Here is a 23,092-nt window from a genome sequence, read left to right on the forward strand (position 1 = left end):
CTTTAAGTTTTTTGTCCAATCTCTCCTGCTGTATGGAATTGTTATGTATCTCCTCTTCCACAGCACCAAGTCTATTCTCAGCTTCTGATACCCTGTCCCAGAGCTTATCCATTTTGTCCTTCACTTCGTTTACTGACTTTTTCAGTCCTGTTAGTTGACATGTTATTTCAGTTTGGAGTTTTGTGATTTCTGTCTTCATATTTTCTTGGTTCTTATTAGTGTTCTGTTCAACTCGATCCATGGTTTTTTGGAGATCTTTGAGCATCTTCCATATTGCTAGTCTAAAGTCCTTATCTGAGAGGTTGATTAGTTGGTTGGTTATTATCTGGTCCTCAGAATTGCCATCTTCATTCTCTATGTCTGATGCTGGCCTGCGTTGTTTCCCCATTATCACACTTGTATTGTGGGTTTTTCTACGTGTTGTGGTGGTATTCATTGTCTATATGATGCAGGCAGCACACTCCTATGGCTCCTCCCTTTCTGGATGGGCTGACTTGCCTCTAAGGGAGGGGAGTCCTCCGTGGATGAAGCCTCACACTGGGTCAAATCTTAGGCCCGAGCATGCAACAGAGAAGACAGTCCGGAGAGAAATGTTTGCTTCTGTGATATAGCGCCGTTCTTAGTGTGATTTTTCCTTTTCATTGCAATGGTGTTCTTTCCTTAGAAAGAGTTTGCTACGCGGCCGTGCTCCGCTGGAGCCTCTTTTTGCCCCACTCGCAAGAGTTTCATGCTCTGTAGTCCCTCCCTGAAAATGGCATCTGGGCGAGCGAGGTTTCTGGAGCCTCTTTTTGCCCCACTCGCAAGAGTTTCACGCAAGAGGACAGTAGACAGACATAGACAGGTCACACTCACAGTTTTTCACAGTTGGGCCCCACTGGGCCGGTGTACTTTTGCGGATTTTCCCCGCCTGGTGTCACACACAGGGAGCCGGCTTTTGCAAAGCCTTGCCGGTTTTCATGCTCTCCCTGTTTTATTTTCTAATAGACTTCCTTTACTCTGGTTTATACCGAGATCTTCTCTTACCTTAGTAAAATGTCATGCAGTTTGCAGAGCCATGGAATTCTGTCCTGGTCATTCAGGGGTATCCCTTTGCTCATCTTCATTCGATTTTCCTCTGGGTGATAATCATCTGCATCATAGAATTTCCATCCGAGCCGTAGTTTGTAAATCTTACCTGCTGATCAATTTTTGTTCTTCTAAGAAAACAATATTTGTAAATAAGCTTAAAAATAGATGTAGAATCACCAATGTTAAATGAAAAACTGGAAAGTTGATTGAGAATAAGTATTGGGAAACTAAAGATCAGCTTTTCTAGTATGGAAGGCCAGAACAAAAGATATTTAAGTGTGCTGTTAGAGAAATAACTACACTAATAACTCATGACAATGGTAGTGAGTGAGAGAAACTTAAAGCCTGTCTTGAATACAGGCAGGGGTGTTGAAAGAAGGAGATGGTGGGAAAGTTGCACTGGTGAGGTGGGGTTTTCCTTTTTTATGACTGAAACCCATGACAAACATGTTTGTAATCATGATGCTTAAAGATGTTTTAGTTTTGTTTTTTGGGGGCCACACCCAGTGGCACTCCAGTTACTCCTGGCCCTGTGCTCAGAAATTGCTTTTGGCTCGGGACTTGAGGGACCATAGGATGCCGGGAATGAAATGGGGTCAGCCAAATGCAAAGCAAATTCCCTACCACTGTGCTTTCACTGTGTCCCCTAAAGATATTAATTAAAAAATGATAAAGGTGTTTATTAACCAGGCTAAAACAGCTCAACTTTTTTGTCTGTTCCTTCCCTTGTTGAATATCAAGCCCAATATGAAGAAGCGCTGCCTGTTACAGTTTTCTGTGTCTGCTTTAAGATCACTATTTTGAATAAAATTTCATTTTTTCTTTGCATTACTTTATGATTATTACCTACCAAGTGCTGTGTTCATCATAGGGTTTGATACCCTCTCTTTCATTAAGCACACTTAAATTTAATACATTAAGTAAATACCACAACCATGATGTTTAACACAATGAACAATTTCATAAAGCAATTTATCCACTTTAAATTTTATAAACCTCATAAAGATGCTAATTTTAGATATACCTTTGAAGGTGTAGGGAACACACAGAATTTCATTGTATATGATCAATTTCTCACTGTGTATGATCAGATGACAATATGGTGCTTATTGTATTTGAATTTAAGTTTTGTTATTATGAAATAATAGCAGCTGTTGTCTTATTTGCCAAGTTGGATGACTCGTAGTTGTATTTCTCACTTAATCAGGCTTGAGTGACCATTGATGATATGATGTAGGGGAGGCTTTTAGGGCCCAGTAAATGTTAAGTGCACATCTGTTATTAGTTATATTAGTACTACTCATTATCGCTTATTTTCATTTTTCTTTGAAAGATACTAATAAGTTCTATGTTTTCTATCTTCACTACCTAAATAAGGAGAAACAAACATTCTAGCACTGCATTTCTTACAGGTGATGGGACCATCTCTTCTTATGTAGATAATAGATGCTATAGTTAAAAAACTGGAGGCTTCACATACAGAGGCTGAAAGATATCTTTAAGAACTATACCATATGCACATACCATTACTATATGGAGCAAGTGCACCAAATTGGCAGTGACTGCAAATCAAACTACTAATCTTTTTAGTAGTTATGTTGTAGTTAGTAGTTATGTATTATAAATACATCTGCTTTTTAAGATGCCATTTAATCAGCATTTTATACAGAGTTAGTTAAATGTGCTGACAATAAATCACTAAACATAAACTAGAAATCTAAAGTGCCAAGGACTTGGAGAAGCAAACTAGTACTCAGTATTAATCATTTCTCTTAGGAGAACAACATGATGTCTAAGGAAGAATAGCACCCATGCAGAATATACTTGCCTGCTGAGACTTTTTAGTTTTTAAAATACATCAGTTGCAATATATTCTGTAATGATGTTTTGTATGCACAGCACACTGGCTCTAATTGAAATGCTGAGTAGTTTGTTTCTCCAACGTTCAAACTTTTAGTATGCCTTCTGAATATCAAATACCCAGAACAATACTGATATGTCTGGTTTCTGCCATGATACAAGATCAGCCCATTTTAAAATCATCTTTAGCCCAGATGCTGTGAAATCTAGGTGACCTATTTTTCAAAAACCATTGTGATTATCTTGGAGAAAAATAATCCAGAAAAAAAGGAAAAGATGAGCATCACTGAATTCTCTAGGAGTCTATATTTAAGCATTTTTCTTGGGTAAACATGACTTTAAATTTAAAAGACAGTGCAAAATCTCTACAGCATGTCACGTGTTATTCCATGTGCTGCTTTGGTATCTATGAATACCTCATCCAGAGTTCCTCTACAGTTCCCTTTTGTTAACAGAAATAGGGGGTTTCAGGATAACCTATTGTCCAAATCTGGATACTGTTATAATATAGTAACTCGTAATTCCAGAGAATGTAATCTGGGAGCCAAATCCATCCTGAACAGAGTGGGAGGTTACAGTTGCTTTACCCAGAAATTAAAACTGATCACATATTCCCCATATTCATTCATATTCCGCATATTCATTTTTGTTGACTTCCTTTCCTAAAACTTCCAAGTGTTGTCTTTTTTTTTTAAACAAATAGCATCATTGTGATTTCTCTTACTTGATTCCAATCAAAATGGTTCATATGGATTTTTGTATCACCTATATGAGACACTATCATGATTTCCTGCTTATTTACTTTTTGCCAGCCTGCTAAACTTTCTGGGTTTCTTCCTGGCATATCTCCATTTGCATTCTCTATTAATCTAAAGTCGCTGGAATTCAGGTTTAGTCTACATTAAAAAATACAAGTAAAATTGCTGGTAAAGCATCACCCAATACTTCCCTCTTCAGACTATTTATTGAGCATGTTCTGTGTATCAGTCACAATGCCAGCATGTTGCATATGTTGCTTTTACTTGTTTTTGTTTTCGGTTCATACCTAGCAGTACTCAAGGTTTATTCCTCTCTCTGAACTCAGGGATCACTGCTGATGAAGCTTGGGAGACCATCCATCATTGGCAAATAGATGATTGCATTTGGCCCACCATCTCCTCCTGAGATTCCCATTTTAAGTTAGAAATCTGATGTACTCATGGTTTTTCATGGCTTGGCTTGCATCTCTTTCAAGAATAGAGTGAGTCTATGGAGCTGGCTGAATGCAGATATGGTGACTGCATTTGTCTAGAAGACTTTTGTTTTTTTTTTTTTTAATTTTCATTGCAATAGGGGTCTGAATGATAGTACCGCAGATAGGGTTTTTACCTTGCAATCAGCCAATCTGGGTTTAGTCCTAGGCACCCTATATGATCTCCTGAGCACTACCAGGATAATCCCTGAGTACAGAACCAGAAATAAGTCCTGAGCACCACTGGGTGTGACACAAAACATAACAACACAAAAAAAACATATGTCAGTAATTTTCTCCCCCATTTAATCATATGTTTTCTCTGCAAGCAGGACTCTAATTTGGTATTACTTTTAGCATGTTGAATTTATCATTCAACTATCCTCTATCTATCTTATTATAAGCTGAGAAATCCATGCCATTATAGTAATATATTATAACTATTTTATATATAATTTATATACTATATACATTATAACTAATTATGCCACTATAACTGTTACTCTTTTGTTAAACTGTTTTTTATTTTTATAACTTATATGTATTTTGTAGTTTTTTGTTTTCATTTCAGCCTACACCCATAAATGCTCAAGAAATATTTCTGGCCCAGTATTCAGAGAACAGTCCTGACGAACATATGGGACAAAGTGGGTGCCTGTGAGCTTGAGTAGATTACCTGCAAGGCACATGCCCTCCCTACCTTTTCTATGCCCTCCGGCCACTCTTTTTCAGAACAAAACAAAACAAAACAAAAACTTTTTAAGATTTCTTTTGTCTTTGATTCTTTTTTATACTATTGGATTTCTCACATCTATTTACCAGTATGTTTCATTACGTCTTGGGAAATAATTATTCTTTTTTTAACCATTCCTTTGTTTCATTTTGCTTCTATGACTCTTCTAAGTATTTGCCAATATATCATTGTATATATTGTATGTATATTGTATATATCATCATATATATTGTATTATTATCCATTTTTCTGTCTCTTAAATTTTGACCTTTCATTATCATACTTAGTACATAGCCAAGAAGGTAAATGAAAAATAGGTCAAGAAATACACAGTAGGGGGGCTACAGAGATAGCATGGAGGTAGGGCATTTTTCCTTGCTTGCAGAAGGATGGAGGTTTGAGTACCAGTATTCCATATATCCCATATGGTCCCCTGAGCCTGCCATGAGCAATTTCTGAGTGTAGAGCCAGGAGTAAACCCTGAAAGCTTTTGGGTGTGACCCAAAACAAACAAACAAAAAGAAATATACAGTAATGTCAAATTTAAATTAAGGTAACTCCAGGACTGTTATTATTAACAAGAACTCAAGGAAATCAAGAGAAAAATAATTTGTAAGATCTGAGGCTACTGTATATTTGAGATTCTGTAACTAGAATGAAAGTTTATGATTATTCATTGGCCTTTTTTCTCTTTTCTTTTAATTTTAAAATTTCTGAGGATCCAGCCCAAATCGAGAACAGTTTACTAGATTTCAATATTTTTTCTCAAGTCTATTTTTCTAAAAGACTCAGTTCCATCTTTTAGCAATCTCTCTTGGGTTAGTAAATATCCACTGAGTGTAAGCCTTGCTTATGCATTCCCAACTCTAGTATCTTATTGTTCCCCATTCAGAAACTGTTAATTAGTAACATTTGTTTTTTGATATCTTATAAGTTTGAGTTTTATTTAATTACCATTTTAATTGCTTTAAATGAAAACTAGTAAAATTATCCAGTCTGACATTAATTACATAAAATCCTGGCTGAGTATTTTTTAATATTGCAGATGTTTGTTTAAAAATGTCTCGTCTTTTTTCTGCTAAGCCAGCCTAGACACACCAAGGACTATAATCTCTCCAGGACCCACACCTGGTAAGATGTCCCCACCCAACGAATGTGGGGGCCAATTTCTGCCGTGTGATTGGGTGCCCAGAGACTTATAAAGAACGGCGGCCATGCTCTTGCCTCTTTTCTGTTGAGCTAGCCTAGACACACCAAGGACTATAATCTCTCCAGGACCCACACCCGGTAAGATTTCCCCACCCAACGAATGTGGGGCCAAAGCCTGCCATGTGATTGGGTACCCAGAGACTTATAAAGAATGGCGGCCATGCTCTCTGTCTCTTTTCTGCAGAGCCACCCTAGGCACACCAAGGACTATAATCTCTCCAGGACCCACACCCAAAAAGCATGGCCGCTCCACTTCACTTCAGTGGCCGCGCTTATCTTGTAACCCCTGAATTCCATTTCTGCACATTGTAAGAAGCAATCTACAGCCTTACCAATGGAGTAATTTTGCAGTACACCCCCATACTTACAGAAATCAAGATGGCTCCTCTAATAATCTAAAAAGTAGGAAACAGCTAGGATCCTATCAAATAAGAAGTTTAGAGTAGAATTATGGAAAATGTTCAGGGAGCTCAAAAAAAGCATCGATAGACTTGACTGGAGCACAATTAAGCATCAAGAAGATTTGTCAACTGAAATTAGAAATTTTCACACTGAACTAACAAGTCAGAAAAGCTGAGCTTATGCAACTGTTGCCAGACACGGGGTTTGGGGACACCCCATGTCGGAGGCTTTCTTCCTAGGCTGGGGAGTGCTGGGAGGCTTGTTAGGCTCCATAGCCTACCCCCTCTTTTTTCCCCTGGACTCCAGGCCCTTCCTTGGTGCCGGCTCAGGTGGCCAGAAGTGGGTTCGGGTGGATTCTTAAGGGTACTCAGGCTTCCCCCCTCCCTCCATACTCCAGGGAGGAGGTGCACAGGGATGAGGGCAGGCAGACATCTGGCTTCTGGTTTCCTCTCTGATTCTGGAGACCAGCTCTTGCCAGGTATAGGGTTAGGGGAGGCCCCATACCGGAGCCTTCTCCCTAGCCTGGGGAGTGCTGGGAGGCTTGACAGGCCGCCAGCCGTCCTTGTCTTTTTCCCCTGACTCCAGGCCTTCCCTGGGTGCCAGCTCAGATGGCCAGAAGTAGGCTCAGGTGGACTCTTAGGGGTCCTCAGGCTTCCCCCCTCCCTTCCTACACCAGGGGGGAGGTGCATGGGGAGGAGGTTGGGCAGATATCTGATTTCTGATTTTGTCTTTGATTCTGGAGGCCAGCTCTTACCAGGTATGGGATTTGGGGAGGCCCCATGCCGGAGGCCTTCTCCCTAGCATAGAGAGTGCTGGGAGACTTGGCAGGCCCCCAACCATCCTTGTCTTTTCCCCTGATTCCACGCCTTTTCTGGGTGCCAGCTCAGATGGCCAGAAGTGGGTTCAGGTGGACTCTTAGGGGTCCTCAGACTTTCCCCTCCCTTTGTACTTCAGGGGGTAGGTGCATGGGGAGTAGGTTGGGCAGATATCTGGCTTCCGGTTTCCTCTTTGATTTTGGAGGCCAGCTCTTGCCTGATATGGGATTTGGGGAAGCCCCATGCTGGAGGCCTCCCTAGCCTAGGGAGAGCTAGGTGGCTTGGCAGGCCCTCAGCCAACCCCCTCTTTTTCCCCTAGACTCCCCTGTTGGCTCAGATAGCCAGAAGTGGGTTCAGGTGGATTCTTAGGCATCTTCAGGCTTTCCTCCTCGTTCTGTACTCCAGGGGATAGGTGCATGGGGAGGAGGGTGGGCATATATCTGGCTTCCAGTTTCCTCTTTGATTCTGGAGACCAACATCTTGCTAGATATAGGTTTTGGGGAGGCCTCATACCGGAGCCCTTCTCCCCAGCCTGGGGAGTGCTGGGAGACTTGGTGCTGTCCTTGTCTTTTTCCCCTGACTCCAGGCCTTCCCTGGGCGCTGGTCTAGGTGGACTAGGGGTCAATAGGCTTTCCCTCTACCTCTCCTTACACTAATGGGAATGCGCTTTGGGAGGAGGGTGGGCCGTTCTAGCACTGGTTTATATTGGGACAGTCACTGGAAATTTTTTCTCCTTGTTTTCCTATTAATAGTATTGTATGCATATATTTTATATATCCATAATATCCATCTTGTATTGTGACCTTGATATTGCCTTACAAATCTCATTTCTAATATTTTACTGCCTCAGTCCCAACCCTTATTTTCCCCCATCTTCCCATGTAGATGCAGCTCATGACATGAAACTCACCACAAAGAGTGATAAGTGCAGTTAGAGAAATAACTACACTGAAAACTATCATAACAATGTGAATGAATGAGGGAAAAAGAAAGCCTGTCTCGAGTACAGGTGTGGCTGGGTTGGGGAGTAGGTAGATCTGGGAAATTGGTGGTGGGAATCTTGTACTGGTGAAGGGGGGTGTTCTTTACATGACTGTAGTCATACAACTACAATTATATTTGTAATCATGGTGTTTAAATAAAGATAATTAAAAAATAAAAATGTCTCTTAATAAATGCAACTTTTATGCTAATAAAGAACTTGCACAAAGGTGTTTTTAACTTGCAAACAGATAAAAATAAGCAAATATTTATATTTTGCTAAAATAAGCAGTTTTATATTAGAATAATAAAAATGCTTATTCTGCACTTTTTGTGGTAAAAACAAATATGAGATAAACACACCATCAAATTTCTCGCTAGAAATATCTTAAATGTAAAATGCAACGCATTTATTTTTTTACAATATATTATTAATATTCAGAAACTGGTTTATTTTTTTCAATTGCCACTTTAAGGGATTTTCTTCTCTCATATTTTCTTCTCTCTTCTACACCCAGTTCCACATTTTTTAAACAGGAATCCTGCCTAAATCGTAATTCATTGGGCTCATGACCTAACTTAGCATAACAAAGAGTTTTTATTTTATCTCTTAACAGTCTTGAAAGGGTAACTGCTCAAGTTTTTACTTCAGAAAATCCATGGTTCATCTCACACCACATAGACTAGCACACATTACAAAGACCAAGAACTATCAGTGCTGGCAGAGATGTGGAGAGAAAGGAACTCTCATTCACTGCTGGTGGGAATGCTGTCTAGTCTAGCCTTTATGGAAAACAATGTGGAGATTCCTCAAAAAACTGGAAATTGAGCTCCTATATGATCCAGCTATACCACTCCTAGGGATATACCCTAGGAACACAAAAATACAATTCAAAAATCCCTTCTCCACACCTATTTTTTCCTATACGTGGATGTACATGGAATCTATTATGCTGAGTGAAATAAGTCAGAGGGAGAGAGACAGACAGAATAGTCTCATCTGTGGGTTTGAAGAAAAGTTAAGAACATTATTGTAATAATCCCCAGAGACAATAGAGATGAGGTCTGGAAGGACTGGCTCACAATATGAAGCTCACCACAAAGAGTAATGGTGCAATTAGGGATATAACTACACTATCATGACAAGCTTAATGAGTGAGAGAAGTAGAATACCTGTCTCAAATACAGGCAAGGAATGGGAATGAGGGAGAGGGGCATTGGTGGTGGGAATGTTGTACTGGTGTAGGGAGGTTTTTTTTTTTTTTTATGATTGAAACCCAACTATAATCATGCTTGTAATTATGGTGCGTAGCAGCTGAAATAAAGATTTTATATATTAAAAAAAAAAGAAAATTCATGGGAATTGCCTATCTCTTAAATTGAAATGTGACCCTTCCATCTTCATTTTTTAACATTTTTTTATTTTTAAACTTGAAAAAAACTTAATTTAAGCATCATGATTACAAACATGATTGTAATTGGATTTTAGTCATAAAAAGAACACCCTCCTTCACCAGTGCAAAATATCTACCACCAATGCCCCCGACCATTTTCATTATTAAACAATTCTTAATAGAGCCATTTTCATTGGAGAGGAAGGGGTGCTAGTTGTTGTGTGGTTCTTTTGTTTAAATTAAGATGGATTAGAGAGCAACCAACTGAAACATCCAGTGTCTAGTTTTAAAGATGGTGACAGAGCAATTTTATAATGTGAGAAAACCACACAAGTGATAAGAAAGAATCCCAACTGAAATTTTTCTGAGAAGACTCCACCATTTGTTTCCCTGTCTGTGTATTCCTACTGTTAGAAGAGATTTTCCATAATTATAATAGGTATTATAGGTGGAAACTGTAATCATTTTCTCATCTAAAATGAACCTGAAATTTATAAAATGGATAAAATGGCACTAAAGAAATTTCATCATATAAAAGTTGTAGAATCTGAGATCTAGGGAGCATAACTTGCTTCATTACTAATAAAATGACCTGAATTCTTTCTTTGATTGAGCTAAATCTAATAAAAAACATGACTGTAGGTGTACACATAGTAATTTGTGACTTTTACAGGTGAATGTGTGTATTGAATTAAAGAAGGACTATTCAGAATGGGGAGCAGCAAACAATATTGTAAATGGTACGATGGTACTTGTAAGTTGAGCATAGGAGAGAATGCTAGAATAAAACGATTCTAAAATACAATATGGTAAAAAATTTTTAGGGTCTGAATTATGAAGTTTTTTATTAAATGTGCTGATGATATGAAGTCCAGTTGACTAAAAAATGAAATTAGTAAAGATACTATATATGGTATTTAGTGTTGAGAAATAAGAATTGACTATATAATACAATGATTGTATCCATTGTTCCATTTAATTTAATGGAAGACATATGATATCCACCATAATAGTATCCAGAATAAATAAATTGACAGTGAACAAAATTTGATTATTTTCGGATTCCATAACTGCCTTTGGATGGTGAGTTGCATTTACTAATATGCTACTTTGGTTCCATAGAACATTGGTTTTTAATGTCTTATTGAAAATCCTGGAAATGAAATAAATAATTCCTTTAGTTTACTACTGAACTTCCACTTTCAATTATACTGCTCTAGCAAAATAATACTTGTTGAATCCACAATGAGCAAATGAATATTATATAGCATTTTATCACTCCCCTTTAATACTGGCAGTATATTCCATATTAGATGAAGAAACCACAAGGAGCAGGTTTGATTTGTGCTTCATTTGAATCAGACATATTTATTTCTTGGCAGTACTAACTATATTATCTTGTTATCAACCAATATTCTTAAGGTCCTCGTGAAATAAAACTCAGAGAAATTATTTCTTTACTTAGTTCCATTAATGTCTATACTTTTACACAATGATGTCACTTGAATTGTTTTTTGTATTAGTGAAAAAATTTTAGAAAGGTAGATAAGCTTGGGGCCGGCGAGGTGGCACTACAGGTAAGGTGCCTGCCTTGCAAGCGCTAGCCAAGGAAAGATCGCAACCGCGGTTCGATCCCCCGGCGTCCCATATGGTCCCCCCAAGCCAGGGGCAATTTCTGAGCACTTAGCCAGGAGTAACCCCTGAGCATCAAACGGGTGTGGCCTGAAAAACAAAAAAACAAAAAACAACAACAAAAAAGAAAGGTAGATAAGCTAAAGATTTTGCCTTAAATTAGTGATTGTATTTCTAAAAAAAAATAGGCTTCCTATTCTTCTTGGTTCTGAACCATTCATTCATTTCATAGACATTTACTACTTAAAATGCATCCCCATAACTGATTCTGAAATTTGCATTAACATAAAATATTAATATACCTTATATTTGCATAATGTAATTATATTTTCAGAGTTGTATCTCCTTACATCCATCATTTTACTTCATGTTTCTCTTTAGCTCAGCCATCATGCTTATTGGATTCATTGTGCCATAACAATATATGGCTGAATACCATTAAAACATTGGTATTGAGATGAAACTACAACTTCATTTGGATAGCACTATATAAAGTGCACATATATTATCTTTTTTAAATTTTTTTGATTGATTGATTAGTTTTTGGCCACACCCAGCAGTGCTCGGGGCTTTCTCCTGGCTCTGTACTCAGAAATCATCCCTGGCAGGTGGGGGACCATATGGGATGCCAGGAATTGAACCGGATTCTTCCCAGGTTGGCTGCATGCAAGGCAAATGTCCTACCGCTGTGCTGTCTTTCCAGCCCCCACATATATTCTTAATGAACCTAAAAACAATCCTAAAGGGAGATAAAATATGTATTATAATCTTTATTTTACAGGCCAGGAAATGGAGCCTTGAAAGTTAATCGACTTCTGAAGATCACCAGATAGCAAGTGGCAAAACACAGACTATTTTCTAGGATTACTTTTAAGTGCAATGAGATAGTTGAAAAAGGCAACATACTATGTTTTTCGTATCTCCCAAATTCTCACTGCTTAATCACTGCTTGCATTTTAAATGATTATTTTTTTACTTTATTATACTATAAATGATGTTTTTTTTTCTGAGCATAATTCTAACACTATACCCGTCACTATGCACTGGCCTTCAATCCCCAAGGACCCTATCCTCTTTGCTCTCACCACCCCTAGCCAATTCAAATGTGTGGATTAGTTCCCTAGTATGCTGCCTTTGTTATTTCATTTAACTTTTCTTGTTTGCAGCTCAGAAGGTGGAAGAATTTATAAAAGTTTATTTCACAGCAGACTACATATATATATATATATATATATATATATGGCTATGCATCTGTATATATATATATAATATTATAAAACACTTGAAACATTTTGGATTTAAAATGACTTGAAATAAAATATCTACAATACTCCTAAATCACCCCATATTTATAAAAAGAGTAAGCTGATTCATTTAAATTTAAGGAAATTAAATGATTTTACAACTTTAATCCTATTTATCTATTAATTTAGTATTTGGTTTTTATTAAGAATCTGACATATGCAGATCACTCTATAAAGCACTGAGGATGTAAAATTAGTAAAATGCTATTTATTTATTTGTAGGTGTGTGTAATACTTGATAACTTATGCTGGATATTCAGTGATCTGGCCCAACAGTGCTGAGGTCACCCAGGCCACTCAGTGATGTTCAGGAGGCCATACAATGGTAGGGATCAGATGCCTAAAAAGGAGTGTGCAGTGATGAAGCAAAGTGTTCAGTATATTTTTGAAGTGTAAGAATACTTGCATCACTTTGTTATACCTCATATTTCTATGTTTTTCTGCAAATTGATGAAAGGAAAAAAGAGTGGATGGGGCCCAGGGACCAATTGGTCTCAGGTGCATTGGATGGAAATAAAATGATCAGAACTAAATACCCAAACCAAAGTCTATGACAATAGAATCAAGAGACCCACACTACAACAAGTTAAACACAAAATGAACCTGTTACACTGGAAGTCCTGGGGGCTAGGATGGAGGTATGGAATTGCATGCGGGGAACTATGGTGGCAAGAGGTCAACACTGATGGTGGAAATGACCCTTAATTCACCATCAGTATATACCTGAAACACAACTATGAAGAACTTGTAATTCACAATGGTCTCAATAAAAGAATTTAAAAACATGTAAGCAGAATAACAATAGAGGAAAGCTCCAGTAGTTTTTACCTTCCATTTTCTTTACATTGACTTCTGAATAAGTTTAAATAAATTTTTCTCAGTAAAACCAACATAAAATTTCTAATTGCATTTTTGCACTTTAAGTTATCTTTATATGTACATATATTATCAGTATGCATTCATATAGTTATATAGGGAAACATAGACAGAGGCACAGATGTATGCAAATATTTATGTGTGCAATAGGATACATAGTAAAGAAAGTAAGACACTTGCCTTACATGCAGTCAAGATGGGTTTGATCTCCAGAATTACATGCGGTCCCCAGGCACCTCCAGGAGTCTACCCCGGTAGAATATTACCAGGTGTTGCATAAAGTCAGGAAAAAAATCTATGTGTTATTGTATGCATGGATGTGTGTATATGTGTATACATAAATATTTTGAGGATTTTATGTTTTGCATATTTTCATAGTCATACATATCCAAGAGTTTCATAGCATAGATTCTTAATATTCTCAGGAGATAGATCTTCTCTAATCTCCTACTAAAATTAAATTATCATGATAGTTATAAAATATTCAAAGACTTAGTCACTCCATGTATTAAATCTATGCATATTACCATTCACTTAATACATATGTGCTGCTAGCATTCAATTCCCTCATTTATTTGATTAGTTCTTTTTAGATTAAAATATTTTCTGAGTGAGACTTTTTTTTTTTTTTTTTTTTGGTTTTTGGGCCATACCCGATGACACTCAGGGTTTATGACTGGCTCTACTATGAGAAATTGCTCTTGGCTTGGGGGACCATATGGGATGCTGGGTGATCGAACCCAGGTCCATCCTGGGCAGCCACATGCAAGGCAAACTCCGTACCGCTGTGCTATCATTTTGGCCCCTATTCTGAGACTTCTCTATACCAACCACCAACTCCAACCATTGACTGAATTTAGGGGATGATTTTCATAAGAAAACCTAACAGGCTGTTGCTTAGGCCATGAGAGTTACTATGCAACTTCAGAAGAGTTATTGTGTGTAGCTGTGCTGGGTGTTGGGTGCTGCCTGCTCTCACTCACCAGCTGCATACTGGTTTTAGAACTACTTAGGATTTTTTAATGCAGGAATCTACAATAGTAAAAATTGCCTCAAATGACTGATTTTGATGATACTTACAAATATTGCATATCTTTGTTTAGACATGATTTATTCTATTTCACAACAACGACTACCATCTTATTAGGAGAAAAACATTGAGTTCATTATAGTAAGCATCTCAATTTCTGTAGCACTGAAATGTGAAAGCTGGAGAATTTTTATTAAAATTGAAAAAAATTGAAACTGTCAATGAAAAACTTTAAAAAGTTGTTAATTTTAGATTTTTAAATCTCACTAGATGACATTTAAATCAGATTTTTTTCCAAATGTTTTGTACCTCAACTCACCTGGAACCTTGCTAAGCTTTCACCTAAGCACTACAACTTGTTTGAGAATAACTTTCGTTACTTTTGGCAAATTCTGGTGATAGTAAATCTCTTCAAGGTTTGAGAATCAATATCTGAAACAGTGCTGAATGGAATGGTGCATTTTCTTTAATCCAGATTCTTTGTAAAATTTTATGTTGATTTATTGCTTGTTTCAAGTTGACACATATCTTCCGTTGCCACTTGAACTCTAGATAGTTGGAATTTTACCACATGCATTTTACTAACAGTGTAAAATACTTTTTTTATAAACTTTAACTTAGTAGTCACAGACTTAAATATTTCCTAAGGAAATCTTTTAGAAGGAAAATAAATATTTGTTAAGTATATAACAAGCTAATTTTCCTTTAAGGTTTGTTTTTGAGTCATTGTTTCTGAGTTGTTTATATGTGAAGTTGCATATCCTCCCTTCAAACCTGAATGAAAGTCTGGAGGCATCATTCTTGACAAATCATTTCATTGAGTTTTGTGACTATATCTGCCTTCAGGCACTATAACTGCCTCAGGCTCCTTTGTTTGCTTATGATAAATTTGCTGTAAATATTAAAGGTATTTCTTTGTATGTAACTTTCCATTTTTATCTTGCTGCTTTCAGCATTCTATCTCTACCTGTGTTTTTTATCATTATGACTAGGATATGCCTTTTGCTGTTTTTCTTTGGGTCTTTTTTAGCTGGTACTCTTTAGGCATCCAGGATATGGTTGCATGCAATCTTTAGCTTTGAGAACTTCTCAGCAGGGATATTGAGAACTTCTCAGCAGGGATATCTTTGGCTATTGATTCTTCATCAGGTTTTCTTCATGAGAATCTGGAACTGCAATCATTCTTATGTTTTTATTGAATTTATTCCAGAGTTCCATTGATCTTCTGATCATTTACATTAAGGCTCTTTCCAACCTCTTCTGCTGTATGGAAGCAGCTCATTTTCCCAATTCACTGATTCTATCCTCAGAAGTTGTTACTTTGATGGCGAGGCCTTCCAGTGAGTTTTTCATTTCACCTATCAAGTTTTATATTCCTGTATTTGTTTAAAATTTTCACATTTGTACTCTCATGTCCTCTTGAACTTCCTTTGTTTTTGAGTTTTTTTGTTTCTTGCTCAGTTTGTTCCATATTTCCCATGAGTTTTTTGCACATCCTCCACATTTCTTCTCTAACATCCTTATCAGAGAGGCTATATTTTGCAGGTAATAGCAGTGTCTTCAGAACTACTAACTTATTTGACTAAGAAGATTGTGGTTCTGTGTTGTTTTCCCATTGGACCTTTGCAGTGTGGTAGTGTTTTTTTATGTGTTGTGCAGGGCTTGTTGACTAGAAATAATGTGCCACCACAGATTAGAGCAGCTGTGCTCTCAAAGTATGCTGGTCTGCACACTTCTGAGTCATGGGCCAGGTTTCCAGCATCCTTCACAGTGAGCACTGTAGCACGCTGATCCTGGCTCTTCCATGTCACCTGCTGGGCTCTCTGCTAACCTCCCAGTTAGCATTTTGACATGCTCATCCCACTTCTCTCATCAAGGGTCAGATTCTGCCTCTTCCTTTCTAATTAGATCTTTATTATTTCTTATGATGGTAAGTTCCATCCCCTACCTGCAATTCAGCTACATTCTGACATGCAAAAGCCTGGCTCTTTTAAATCATCTACCTACCAACCACTTCAACAGTTTTCCCAGTGCTGACTAAAAACATTGATCCAAAACCTTGTAACAAAAAAGTTAATATGCTCTTCTAGCTCTCTCACTTTTATTTCCAAGCTAATTTTCCATAATTAGTGTTAATCAACCATATTCTCATTTTTCCCACAAAGCAGATACTGTGCTTTTTCTCTGCCGTATCCTAGCATGGACCTTTGTTTCACTGAGAGTGTTTTAACAATTTCTATAATTCATATCTTTCTATTTATTTCTCAAGTTTTATTCCACAAAACCACCTTTTCCTAGTAGTCTCTCATCCAGTTGGAAGATGTCTTTGTCTATACTTTTGAAGTAACTATTTTTAATTGTGATTTGGGGGTGTCCCCATTGGTGATTAGAGATCCTCTAATACTTCTTGAAATACTTGGTCCTATAGAGTGTGGGCTATGCTGAGCAGAGTACAAGAAGAAAGGGAATAGGTGCTAGGGATTTAACTCTGAACCTTTCTCTATCTACCCTTTGAACTATCTTACTTCCCTAACCCCATGTTTATTTTAATATAATATTTATCAGCAAACTGATGGTGATGAAAATGAATGGATAGATTGCTGGATGAGTAGGTGGATAGACAGGTAGATAAAGGAGTTGATAAATGGATGGAAGGGTATGTAAAGAACTTTTTCTTGTTTGCCTTGAGAGTCATATTTCTGGGCTGGAGTACAGTAGGTAAGTCATTTGTCTTGCTTGCAATTAATCTGGTTTCAATCTCTAGTATCCCATAGGGTTTCCTGAGCCTGCCATAAATGATCCCTAAGCAGATAGCCAGTAATCAGCCCTGAGCACTGCCAGGTGATTGACTCCCAAACAATCAACTCCTCAGTTTTCTTTTCCTTATATTTCATTTGGTTTTATTTGGGGGCCACATTTGATGATGCTTAGGACTACCACTGACTCTGTAATCAGGAATTACTTTTACTAGTTCTAGTAATGCCTTCTAGTGGTACTCAGGGTTCCATATATAATACTGGCTATCCCACATATTGACTTGTGCAAGGCATGCACTATACTCACTATCTCTAGCCCTCAGATTTCTTTATAATTTCAACCCTGAAGAGCACATAGAAGGATCTCTAACAATATTGATTGACATTGTCTGAAGGTTTAAGCAGTTTCTTGCTAGTTGAGTGTTCTGTTGTAGGTTTTGTTTGTTGAGTTTGGGTAGCATCTACGATAATTTTACATCTCCTATCGTTCATTCCTACTAGAATGTGAGTAATGCGATCCTGGAGTTGGAGGAGTTGTGGAGCAGGGCCCATGAGCTGATGTGTTGGTGGTGGCTATGGGTCATGGTTGTGACTATTGAGGCTTCAAGAAGTATGGGGCACAGGAAGAGGCTGCCTGCTCTGACTCTAAAAATCCCCAGATATCTCAGCCTCATTTGCCGAATTCTTTGTGTCACTGAAGAGCTGAGATCTGAGAGATTTTGGAGCTTAATCTTTCTCTCTCTCACACACTGTCTCATTCTCTCTTGCTCTTGCTCTCTCTCACCCTGCCCTTCTTTCTTCCTTCTCCCTCGCTCCCTCCTGATTGCCTTCCACTGTTAGTAAGTGAGGTCACAACACTACTTTAAAGCCTCTTAACCCTTTCTCCCAAATTACCAAGGTTTCAAAGTTTATGTGTTGGAACTTTTTTCTTAAGTTTTGATATTGCACTCTTATTTTATATTGACATATTATTATTAGTTAATAGTGATTTCCTTATGCACAGTAGCTAAATGGGAGATTTGTTGAATTTTGCTCTTTTCCTTTCCTTCCAGCTCTCTCCAGAATTTATTTTACTTAACATGATGCTCTACTTCTATCCAAGTTGCAGCAATGTCAAAATTTAATTTTACAGTTGCATAGCATTCCATTGTGTGTATCACAGATTGAACCTAATAATCTGTCATTGGATATTTGGACGGTATAAATGTCATGGGAGAGTTGTTTCCATATTTTACTGCATTAAATGCTACAATAAAGGTGTGTTCTTCTCTTCAAATCAGTTTAGCATTTTGTGGGATAAATTCTTGTGAGAATTTTTGTGAGAGAGTAAGATGTAAGAACTTTTAAAAGTTCCATTATATTTTAGGAAGACTGTGATCTTTATTTCATAGAGGATGCACCAGAAGACATTCTCCACTTAGCAACAGTATGGCTGATTGATAATTAAGGTTCCCCTTTTACCATCTCCCCACCAACACTAGTTTCTTTCAGTCTGTTTGATATATACATTTTCACTGGTTATTGTTTCTGGTGTGTTGGCATTTAAGACACAGTGTGAATCTCAGGACTCCTTTTTCCATCATCTTGTTCTTGCCTGCTCACAACCAACCTATTAAGCCTGATATACAAGTTACGGGGAATGTTGGACTTTATGTTGGTTCAAACATGAAATCAATACACAGATACTCTTCTACCAGTATTTCTTATAAAAGAGATCTTAAAGGGAGAAAATCAAACAATCAAATAAAACCAATGCGCAAAATTGTTACTATATGAGGATGTCGAAAAGAGTTATAGATGTTAAGGGAATACATCTGAGATATACAAAGGAGATACACGTGTCCCTTATATGCTTTAGAAATAGTCAAGAAGAAGGGTGTTGTTTCCAAGACACACTTTGGTAGAGCACATGGAGCCATGTCCTCCCCATGTTGCCTGCTGAAACTTCCGACTCCCAGAGAGGCGTTTGCTTCCTAATTGCTGGAAGTCGGAGACCCCTCCCAGTCTCTTGCAGGAATGAGGAAGCCTGGGGTCTCCTTTAAATTGCTCCTCATCGGAACCCACTTGCTGAGACCCTGAGCAGGTGTCCAGGAATAACCCTGGGGACTGAGAGGAAGGAGAGAGAAGGCTGTGGGGGGCAGCCGAGGCTCTATCTTCCCCTTAGCTTGGCCACAAAGCCTACAGCATGAAGCCATGCCATCCACGTGTTGCCTGCTGCAGCTTCAGACTCCACCCCAAAATTACTGTGAAAGATATGTAATCCACCTTGGCCAAAACAAAAATCATTAGTACAGAAAAATGGTTAAATGTGGGGTAATAGGAGGTGGGAGTGAGGGAGTAATGGAATGAAACGAGCTCCTGGGCGGCTTTCAGATTATGACAAACAGATTAAACACAGTGATATCCAAATATTTGTCGATATGTTCTGTGCCCCCACATGGTTTCACAATGGACAGGTTTAGTAAGGAAACTTCCCTGGGACTTCCTGAAGCCAGACCTGTTGTGCTGCTATTCCCACCTGGCTGGCTTGCCCAGGCCTGTTGCCCAGGGGAAGCCCTGGAGTTCTGGAGGAAGTAGGTAGAGGGTTGCTGGGGTGACACACGTCCTGCACCCCTTCGTAGGCCTGGTTAAAGAGGCCTTTGGCAAGGCGCAGGGCTGCCAAACCCCATGCTGGCAGGACCTCCCGGCCCCCAGGAAGGAAAGAGATCCTTCAAGGGCTGGAAGGCCGGAATCAGAACCCCTGCACAAACCCTCCCTCTGGAGCCAGGAGGGAAATGGGGAAAGCCTAGGGTAACCAATAAGCTCCTCCAAGGGACCCACCTCACTGGCTTGCCCAGGCCTGTGGCCCAGGGGAAGCCCTGGAGTTCTGGAGGAAGGAGGTAGAGGGGTGCTGGGGTGACACACGTCCTGCACCCCTTCGTAGGCCTGGTTAAAGAGGCCTTTGGCATGGCACAGGGCTGCCAATCCCCATGCTGGCAGGACCTCCTGGCCCCCAGGAAGGAAAGAGATCGTGGTCATGTTTTAATGGAAAGAATCAGGCATAAAAAAATCTGAATTTCTAAATTGTCCGTGAGTGATTTTGAGCAGCATCTTTGGAAAGATCACCAGATTCATATGCTGAGTGGGCATGTAACTTCTGGATCACAGGCAGCTCAGGCTAACTGATAAAGTGACTGACTCTCAGCACATATGACTTTGCCTTAATAGTTGCCATAATAATTCTCTCTCTCCTCTCTTTTTCCCTTTCTCTCTATCTCTCTTTCTCTCCCCCCCCTTCTCTTTCTCTTTCTCTCTCTCTCAGGGCTTCTAAAGCAGTGGCTGAGGAGACCTTATCAAGGGGTACCATGCAGTAGACGCTGAAACACCACACTCCAGGTTAAGAAGAAGTAACATGGCAGCCCCTGTTTGAAGGGAACTAACAACCAACAGACTCCATTTAGAAAGGAACAATGTCTAAGAAAGGGCGAAATAAGGGTGAAAAGCCTGAGGCACTCATTGTTGCCCTTCAAGCTGCCAATGAAGACCTCAGGACAAAGCTCACAGACATCCAGATAGAACTACACCAAGAAAAGTCCAAGGTGAGTGACAATCACATGGAAATGAACCTTTGGGAGCAGCTCTGGCCTAGTTCCATGTAGTCCTTCTACCAGTTGGCTAGAATGACTCTTGTACCTTATGTTTTCCAGGAATGAATTAAAATAAAGAATTCACAGAAGTGAGAATAGTTTGTTCATGAGTGTCATTGCTATTTCTTCAGAAAGTAAGATATAACCAGAAAGTAAGAGAAAATAGCTTCCAACACTGCTACCTCCCAACATGTAGTAATTGTATGATGGCTATAGCTGGTTCCCTTGCAGTTAGCTGAGGCATCATTCAGAAATATATCACAACCCTGTCATTCCACTGCCCAAAACTTTCAGTGGCTCTTTACCTTGCCAATTACAATTACTCTTTAATAGCATATGACATATCCTGTAGAGTTGTAATAAGGTTAAAATCAAACAAATACATAAATTAGGAGAAATGAGAACTCTTGTCAGATGCCAGGCTCACCATAGATTCTTCAAAATTATTGATATTTTTTTAAATTTTTATTTATTTATTGGTTTGGGGACCATACCCAGTGGCGCTCAGGGGTTACTCCTAGCTCTGCACTCAGACATCCCCCCCTTGGCAGGCTTGGGATGCTCAGAATTGAACCAGGTTCCTCCCAGGTCAGCCGCATGCAAGGCAAATGAACTACCACTGTGCTATCTCTCCAGCCCCTCTTCAAAATTATTCATAATAATATTTATCTGTGTTCTCGATTTGAACCAATTGCTAACTAGGTTTAAATCTTCTTGGATCTTTCATAAATAGATATGCTGATAGTTATCTCACCAGAATAGTGTGACTTTCAAACTGGAAAAGACATGAAACTACTTTGAAGTATATGATAGAGAATATTTTTGTCTTGCCAGGGAATGAGAGGATGACGGCTTGGTGGGGCAGAGGCTTGGTATTGGTTTCTAATGAGTTAAGAATTTATATAGTAGAAAAATAAATTAAATAAGTAAAGAACTTTAGTAGTATCATATAGTAGTATGCGCCAGGCTAGGTTCAAATGACATCCTGACATTGAGGAAACAGATCTATGGACAGATTTCCCAACCTTTTCACCTAACAGTGAGATAAAATCAGAAGACACTTCGCCCTTTGAACTGTGCAAAAACCAAGATCACTAATTACAGAAGACTGACTGCAACAACCATGACTAAGCAAAACTTCTAGAACCATAAAGACTCTGTTCTAGAATTTGTTATAGGATCTGGACAAACACCAAGATCTCTAGTTACAGAAGACTGACCTTGACAACCACAACTGAGCAGAACATTTCCTGGCACCATAAAAAACCAAACAAACAAACAAAAACAACAACTCAGGATTCAACAATGAGGATACAGTTGATCTCAATACAGTAAACTTCAAGAATGGAGAAACCCTGTATCTCTTAGGCCAAGGGAATTTCCTTTCTAATTTTCCCAATTACTGTGCCTATGCCAAACAAACAAAAACAAAAAACAAAAAACTTGCCATAATAGCCCACCTCCTATTTTTTTGTTATTGTTTTTTCAATTTGGTGTGGTTTTGTTTTTTTCTTTTTTTTTTCTTCTTTTAAAGTTACATTCATAGCTTCTACACAGAGGCTTATCCTCATGTTTTTAATTTTCCTTTTCAACAGAACCATAGAACATGAATCAGCTTGTTCTTCCTCATAAATTGAGAAAAAAATGGATAAGGATCAAGCAGTCTCATGAACATTGAGTTAAAATAAAAAAAGATCAACCCTAAATTCCCAACCCAAATTCAACAACAATAGAATCAAGAGACCCAAACTATAACAGGCTATACACAAAAGGGACTTGTATACACTAGCAGTTCCAGGGGGCTAAGGGTGGAAATAGGGGAAGCATGCTGAGAACAGGGTTGGAGGGAGGTTAACAACTGGTGGTGAGAACTGCCCTAATTCACAGTCACTGTATACCTTAAATACAACTGTGAAAGATTTGTAATTCACATTGGTCTCAAAAAAATTTTAAAAAAATTTAGAAAATAAAGATATTTTTGTCTTAAATCACAGATAATTATGTGAGTATATGATTATTGTTTATAAGTAATTCTTTATAGTAATCAAGCTATAGATTTAAAAAAACCAACAAAACCCCTCATTCTATTTTATCTACCTTTTCTTTGGTATTAATTTTACATTTGAATTAGGGGTCCAGGTCCTAGTCTAGTATTTAGGTTACAACCTAGCTCAA

At 38.3% G+C, this 23,092-nt stretch overlaps 1 protein-coding gene across 2 annotated transcripts in view; it reads left to right on the plus strand.

Moving 5' to 3' along the window:
* The window catches only part of JAKMIP2 (janus kinase and microtubule interacting protein 2), a 230,115-nt gene that overhangs the window by 89,177 nt on the left and 117,846 nt on the right, over window positions 1–23,092 (plus strand). For both annotated transcript variants that reach the window (XM_049786880.1, XM_049786881.1), the window contains exon 2: window positions 20,593–20,869. In XM_049786880.1, coding sequence (XP_049642837.1) covers window positions 20,741–20,869 — 129 coding nt within the window. In that variant the 5' untranslated portion in view covers window positions 20,593–20,740. The remainder of the gene's footprint in view (window positions 1–20,592; window positions 20,870–23,092) is intronic.

The sequence above is a fragment of the Suncus etruscus genome, chromosome 14 (genome assembly GCF_024139225.1).
Source record: "Suncus etruscus isolate mSunEtr1 chromosome 14, mSunEtr1.pri.cur, whole genome shotgun sequence".
Classification (NCBI taxonomy): Eukaryota; Metazoa; Chordata; class Mammalia; order Eulipotyphla; family Soricidae; genus Suncus; species Suncus etruscus.